This window comes from Vombatus ursinus, unplaced genomic scaffold (genome assembly GCF_900497805.2).
Source record: "Vombatus ursinus unplaced genomic scaffold, bare-nosed wombat genome assembly UNPS02014786.1, whole genome shotgun sequence".
Classification (NCBI taxonomy): Eukaryota; Metazoa; Chordata; class Mammalia; order Diprotodontia; family Vombatidae; genus Vombatus; species Vombatus ursinus.
This window is the reverse complement of record NW_020954564.1, coordinates 46,761,760-46,769,839: the sequence shown is the minus strand read 5'-3', so window position 1 is coordinate 46,769,839 and position 8,080 is coordinate 46,761,760. Positions and strand designations below refer to the sequence as shown.

The window sequence follows — 8,080 nt, the reverse complement described above, 5'->3', positions numbered from 1 at the left end:
GCACTGAGAGAAGAGGACGATTTGGCCAGATGGTGAATGAGAGTAATTTGCAATGAGAATGAAAAAATAGGGTAAAAACAGATTATGTAAGTTTTCAAAAGCCAAACTGAGGAGTTTATCCTAGGGACAATTAGGAAGCCACTGGAGTGGATTGCATATGAGATTCATATGGTCAGATCTGTATATGATTGCTTTTCAAATGCCCCTGGGCTTTAGTTTATAGGAACATAGGATTTAGAGTTGAAGAGGGAACTTTGAGATCATCTACTCTGATTCATTCATTTTACAAATAAAAAAACTGAGGCTCAGAGAAGAAGTGACTTAGCGGTGTCTTTCCTAAAATTTGACAAAAATTGGGCTTCCAGAATTGGCCTGATTATTGGGCTCCAATCAGTGGTTTTGAATGTCTTTTGTATTTCCTAATCTACTGCTTTGTGTTTCCAAGTCTGCTAAGACATAATGACTTTTTATTGATGCCAGATATGAAGCATACTGTTTAAATGAGAATGTTTGAGGTAAAAGAGAGAAGGCAGGAGTTCTTAGAGGTAATACAATATCTGCATACCACATAAAAAGAAGTATGTCTGTTTGGTCTTTGATCTTAGTTCTGTTCTTCATTAACTACAGTTAAAAGGAACCCATGAAGCAGTCATGGGAAACTGTGCAGGCACTTAATAGGTCTGTACTAAATGATGTTTACTTTGAATCAAGCCTTCTGGTGCTAATATTGTATGGAGAATGGGGGAGGTGGAATCATATCAAGGAAGAGTCTGGGGAGCAACAAGGTGGGATGGTAGGTAGCAGGGAGAGGTAAGCTACAATAGTTATAACCAAACTTTTATTTGTATCCAACAGACATTTGAGGAGTTTTGCACCATTCTAATGCTCTTAACTAAACAATAGTGTATACTATGGGTATGCTGTATTATCAATGAAGATAGGGACCGTGTTTTATCTAAATTGAGTGTATCCTCCAGTGTGCCGTGCAGAATTTTTCACATAGTGTATGCTTAGTAAATGTTTGAATTGAATAGTGGCAAGAATACTACATTTCATTTTCAAGACTGAGTCTAAATCCTTAGATGTCATTTCAACCTGGTCATTTTACAGTGGAGGAAACTGAGGCCTAGAGAAATTTTAACTTGACCAAAGTCACACAGGTGGTAAATGACATAGCCAGGACTTAAATCCAAATCTAGCACTCTTTCCACAACAACACGTCTCCCCTAAGATCATCTCCTCCTCTCCATCTTGGATAAAACAAAATTAGACAGTTGTACTGGATGGACTCTTCTGTCTCTAAAGAGTCCCTAAGGACTCTTCTGACTCTAAATCCTATGAGTCTGTGAAATAAGTTGAATTAAGCCAAAATAAATTCTACAACATTCAAAAAATTAGTGACTTAATCAATGTAGGTTTACTCTCTGCTAATATAGATAGTGGCTTGCCCTCATCAGATGGTCTTACTGGGTCTGGGTGATGAAAAATATTGTTACTTAGTGACCATCCCTTTGGTGGGATGGATTAGGAAGATAATGCTGTACAGAAGAAAGAGTGCTGGAAGTGGTATCTAAGGACCTAGATTATTCAGATCTTGACTGTAACTTCTTATCTGTGTGACCTTAGTCAAGTTCTTTAAACTCTCTTGGCCTCAATTTCCTCATCTGTAAAAGTAGACTTTTTGGACTAGATGGCCTTTGATGTTGTTTCCATCCCTAAATCTATTATTTTATGATTCTATGAATAGACTGGACTTGTCCTCAAAGCCTGCTTTGATTTGCCAGGACTTTGGCTCCTTTGGCTTAGCCTCTGGGGACTCAAAGCCGTTTTCATACTATCTAAGATGAACTATTAAAGGAGAATTTGATTTGAGGTGGTTCTTCCACAATGTTAATTACCATTACTGTAGAACATGGAGACTCCACCTCCTATAAGATTATTTTCCCCAAGGCTTTGATACATGAGGAAGTGTGCCTTCTTCCTCAAGTGCTAGACATAAAGAGTACAGACAGGTGGAGCCACAGAACTACTTTGACAGTTTCATGAGTGATCTGGGACCAGACTTCATAATCACTTAGTACTAGTCCCAGGGATGTGATCAAGTCATAATTCCCTGGTTTCTGACCTATAAGTATACATAGACAGGCAGAATTCTTATATGTAGGTTTGTATATACCCACAAATATACAGTCCGCACTCTCTGGGCTATACTTGGATGGACTGGTTCGGAGGGAAGCACAGAAATTCACAAATTGTATTAACATAGGACAGGGTGACAACATACTTCAGAATTGTTTTTTGTCTTTTTGTCTCAGCATCTACCTTAGACTTCTCAGGTGCTTAATAAATTGAATTGAGTTGAGGGAGACTTGCCTAGATCACACCATTCTGCTCAGACTTGCTTCTTGAAATTTGTATTATTGAGGTTCAGGTCATCAGTGTCAGAAGTACCTGGGTGCTGATTGTAATGGAACCTGCCTTAAATAGGACTGCCTATATGATTTCTACCATGTTCCCGTGTATTCATTTGAAAGCATTTTTTTTTCTGCTTCATATTGCGTGATGAGCAGTGGTTTTCACCAAGTTCACATAGACTTGTTTACTTATTGTAAGTCAGTCAACAAGCATGTGTTAAGTGCTTTCTATGTGCCAGACACCTTGCTGAGCACTGAAGATACAAAGAAAGGCACACACACATCCGCATTCCCTGTCCTTAGAGACCTCACAGGTTAATGGGAGAGACAACATGCAAACAACTATGTATGTATAGGATAGATAGAGAGTAGATAGAAGGTCAAAGGGAATCTTGGAGGAAGTTGTCTAAGATTCTTAAAGGGAAGTTACAAGCTATGGAGAGGATAGAGAAAGATCTTCTGCAGAAGGTAGGATTTGAACTATCTTAAAGGAAGCCAGGGAAGCAAGTAGGCAGGGGTGAGAGCATTCCAGGAAAGAGGGATAGACAGTGACAAGATGAATATTATCTATGAAACTAGAAGGCAAGTGTTATTGAATCATAAAATATGTTGTGGAGGGTAATGTGTAAGAAGACCAGAAAAGGAGTGAGGGACCAGGTTGTGAAGAGTTTTAAACACCAAACAACAAATTGTATTTGATCTTGGAGGTAATAGGGAACCACAGGAGTTGGAGTTAGAGAGTGAGAATGCCGTGGTCAGACCTTGCACTTTCAGAAAAACTCTGCCAGCTGGATGAAGAATGGATTGGAGTGGGGAGCGATTGAAGACAAGGAGAGGAATCAAGAGGCCATTTCAGTAGTCTAGGTATTGAGATGATGAGAGCCTGAACTAGGATAGTGGTTGAGTTAAGTGGAGAGAAGTGGAGAAATGGCAAGATTTGGCTACACATTTGATATGTGGAGTGGTTATGAGAGAAGAGTTGAGGATGACACCCAGGTTTTGAGCCCAGGTTACTGGGAGGGTGGTGGTACCCTTGAAAGTAATAGTAAAGTTTGATAGAGCCATACCCCGATAGATAAAAAGTTATGGGATGGGAATAAGCAGTTTTCAGAGAAAGACATCAAAACTACCAATGGCCATATGAAAAAAAAAATGCTCTAAATTACTAATAATTAGAAAAATACACATTAAAACAACTCTTAGGTACCACTTCATACCCATCAGATTAACTAAGATGATTTTTTTAAAAAAAAAGGAAAATGACAAATGCTGGAGGGGATGTAGGAAAATAGGTAAACTAATGAACTCATGGTAGAGCTGTGAACTAGTCCAACCATTTTGGAAAGCAATTTGGAATTGTACCCGAAAAGCTACTGAACTTGATCCAGCGATGTTGCTACTAAATCTGTATCCCAAAGAAATCAAAGAGGAAAAAGGCCCATATGTACAAAATTATTTATAGCAGCTCTTTTTGTGTTAGCAAAGAATTGGAAAAAGAAAAGATACCCATTAACTGGAGAGTGGCCAAACAAGTTATGTTATATGAATGTGGAATACTGTTGTACTATAAGAATAATGAAGGGGATGATTTCAGAAAAACTTGGGAAGACTTGTGTGAACTGATGCCTAGTGAAGTGATCAGAACCAGGAGAGTAATTTATATAGTAACAGCAGTATTATGAAGATAATCAACTCTGAAAGACTTAATAACTGATCAACACAAAGACCAACCACAATTCCAAAGGACTCATGATGTTACATGCTAGCCACTTGTAGATAAAGGAAATGATAATGAAATCAGAGTGCAGTTCCAAGTATAAACTGGTGAAGGTGTAAACTAGTTCAACCATCTGGAAAGCAATTTGGACCTATCCAAAAAGGTATTAAACTATCCATACTTTTTAATCCAGCATTACTTCTATTCCTTTTTCTTGCTTTTTTTCCCCTTGGAAATGTCTAATGTGGAAATCTATTCTGTATGTGTTTACATATTTATAATGGATTTTATTTTTCTTGCTTTTTCAGTGAGTGAGGGAAGTAGAAGGAGGAGAGAGATATGAAACTGAAATAAAACAAAATTGAATTTTAAAAAATAAATAGGGTTTGAAAGAGAAAAATTGGGAAAGGTGAATATGATGAGTTAGTTTTTTTTTTCTGTGTTTCATTTGAGATGTCCAAAAGGCAGTTGGTAATTTGAAACTGGAACTCATTGAGGTTAAGGGCTGAATATATAGAATGGGAATCTTCTGCAGAGGTGATGGTTAAATCCACAGTAGTAGATGAGATCAACAAACATGATAGTATAGAGGGAGAATAGAAGATGGCCTAGTACAGAGCTTTGACAGACAACCCAGAATGGGTGAGTATGACCTGAATGAAAATCTAGCAAAGGAGATTGAAAAGGAGGAGTTGAACAGGTAGGAAAATCAAGAGTGAGCAGTGTTATGAAATTCGAGAGAAAAAAGCATATCCAATAGAAGATGATCAGCATGGTCAGAGGTTGCAGAGAGGGTGAGAAGTATGATAATTAAGGGGGAAAAAAACTCATTAAATTTTGGCAATTAAGAGATCACTGGTGACACAAAAAAAGTAGGGTAAATTGAATTATGAAATTGGAAGCTGTACTGCAGAGGATTTAGATTGAAGTGAGAGGAGAAGTGGAGTATATCCAATTTTGTCAGTGGCATTATAGCTGAGAAGGGGAAGATACATACAAGAAAGAAACTAGCTGTGCTGGTAAGAATCAAATGTAGGTTTTTAAGAATGGAGGACACATGGAAATATTTATAGGCAGCAGGGAGGAAGCCAGTGGATAGGGAGAGAATGAGATGATGAGGAGGATGAGGATGATGAGGATGATGATGATGAGGATGATTAGAGAGACACTGATGAGGGGCAGTCGACCAGAGAAAATAGGATGGGATCAAAGATGCATGTCTACATGTTCTGCCTAGGAGTTTGCCTTGGCAAGGAAAAAGACCACCTCTTCATAAGAGTAGGGGTGAAGGAGGAGATAGAAGGTGGGATTTTAATTGGGACTTGAAGAAAACCTGGGAAGTTAGGAGATAGAGATGAGAAAGGAAAGCATTGCAGGCATAGGGAACAGCCAGAGAAAATGCCCAGAGCCAAGAGATATTTTGTTCATGAAACGACAAGGAGGCCACAGTGTTATTAGATTGAAGAATATATGGGGGGATGCAAAGTATAAGAAGACTGGAGAGGTGGGAGGCAGCTAGGTTATAAAGAGCTTTCAATGCCAAACAGAGGATATTCATTTGATCTTGGAGGTAAAGAGAACCACTGGAGTTTATTGTGTATGAGGGTGACATGGTCAGACTTGTGGCTTTGGGTGATCATTTTGTGGCTGAATGGAGGATAGACTGGAGTGGGAAGAGACTTGTGGCAGGCTGACCCACCGGCTTGCTATTGCAGTCATGCAATCATGAGATAATGGAGGCCTGCACTGGAGTGTTTGTAGGATCAAAGGAAAAAAGGTAGTATATTTGAGAGATGTTGAAAAGGTGAAATCAACAAGCCTTGGCAACATATTGGGGGTGGGGGGAGCAAGGGGTGGAAGGGTGAGAGATAGTGAGGGGTCAAGGATGACACCTAGTTAAGCCTGTGTGACTGGGAGGATGGTGGTGCCCTGGAAAGTGTGGAAGGGATTAGGATTTGGGGGGAAGGATAATTTCGATTTGGGACATATTGAGTTCAAGAAGTATTCTGGATATCTCCTTTAAGATGCCTGAAAGGATGTTGGAGATGTGAGAATGGAAGTCAGCAGAGAGGTTAGGGCAGGATAGATAGATTTGAGAATCATCAGCAAAGAGATGATAATTAAATCCATAGAAGCTGATAAGGTCACTAATAAAGTAGTACAGAGGGAGAAGAAGGCCCATGACAGAGCCCTGTGGGACACCTACAGTTAGAGTGCATGATCTGTAGGATGCAGATAGGTAGGACAAGAACCAGGAGAGACAGGTATCCCAAAAGCCTAAAGAGAAGAGAGTATTAATGATCAATTCTCCTAGCCTTCAATCCCCACCATTACTGTGGAGAACACCACCATCCTGCCAGTCCCTCAGGCTCCCGACCTAGGAATCATGCTGAATTCCTCATTATCTCTCACTCAACCCCATATTCAAGCTGTTGCCAAATCATGTCGATTTCATCTTCGCAGCATCCCTGAAATACATCCCCTTCTCTCCTTTGATGCTGCCACCTCTCTAGTATAGGTTTTTATCACCTCACACCTGGATTATTGCAGTAATCTGCTAGTGGGTCTGCCTGCCTCAAGTCTCCCCACTCCAATCCATCCTACATTCAACCATTAAAGTGATTTTTCTGAAGCAGAGGTCCAGTCATGGCACTCCCCTACTGAATGAACTCCAGTGTCTCTAGGATACTGTTGTCTCTTGGATCAAATACAAAATGCTCTGTTTGGCATTCAAAGTCCTCCAAAACCTAGCCCCCTCTTACCTTTTTAGTCTTCTTACACCTTACTCTCTGACGTGTACTCTTTGATCCATTTACACTGTTGAACAAGACATTCCATCTCTTAGCTCCAAGCATTTTCCCTGGCTGTCCCCCATGCCTGGAACACTCTCCCTCTTCCGTCCTCCCTACCTACTGACCTCTTTGGTTTCTTTAAGTCCCAATTAAAATGCCACCTTCTAGAGGAAGCCTTCCTCAACCCCTCTTAATTCCAGGGCCTCCCCCTCTTAATTATCTCTTATGTGTCATACATATGATATATATGGCATATAGCTTGCTTTGTTCATATTTGCTTGCATGTTGTCTCCCCTATGAGATTTTAAGCTCCTTGAAGGAACTATCTTTTGCTTCTTTTTCTATCCCTAGTGCTTAGCAGAGTGCCTGGCACATATAGGCTCTTAAATGTTTATTAATTGATTGATTGATCAACAGTGTCATAGGCAGAAGAGAAGTCAAGAAGACTGAGGCCTGAGAAAAGGTCATTGATTTGTCGATTAAGAGATCATTGGTAACTTTGGAGGTAACAGTTTCAATTGAATGATGAGGTTGGAAACTGAATTGTAGGAGATTAAGAAGAGAACGAGAGTAGAGGTCAAAGAGTTTTGTCCCAAAACTCAGTAGAGATATAGGACAGTAGTTAGCTGGGATAAAAGGATCAAGTACATATTTTTTGAGGATAGGGGAGCATGGACATGTTTCTAGGCAGCAGAGAAGGAGCTAGTAAACAGGAAGAGACTGAAAATCAGTGACAGAGTGGGGATGACAGAGGGGGCAATGTGTTGGAGGAGACAGAATAGAATGGATTGACATGTACAGATAGAAGAGTTTGTTTTGGTTATTATCTGAATGACTATGAATTGAGGAAGAGAGGAGAAGAGAGAGCTCTCAGTGAATGGCCTCGATTTTTTTCTGTCAAATATGAGGCAAAGTTCTCAGCTAAGAGGTGTGAGGAGGGGTGGCCATGGAAGGTTTGAGGAGGAATGAAAAGGTTTGGAAGAGACACTGTAAAGATTGGGAGAGTGAGTTTATAAACGAAGTATATAAGGATTGCCTTGCAGGAGTAAGGATCCAGTTGAGGTTTTATAACATACTAATTACCACTTATGTAGGGATGATTCTCTTACAGATCAACAGCTAACCCAGATATTCACAACCTGTGACTGGAAGATGTT

At 39.9% G+C, this 8,080-nt stretch overlaps 1 protein-coding gene across 1 annotated transcript in view; it reads left to right on the top strand.

Moving 5' to 3' along the window:
• Positions 1-4,769: 4,769 nt before the first annotated feature.
• Positions 4,770-8,080, top strand: part of LOC114047265 (nuclear receptor subfamily 6 group A member 1) — a 45,331-nt gene continuing 42,020 nt past the window's right edge. Inside the window, exon 1 of the mRNA XM_027868046.1 lies at positions 4,770-4,773. Within this exon, the coding sequence (XP_027723847.1) occupies positions 4,770-4,773 (4 nt within the window). The remainder of the gene's footprint in view (positions 4,774-8,080) is intronic.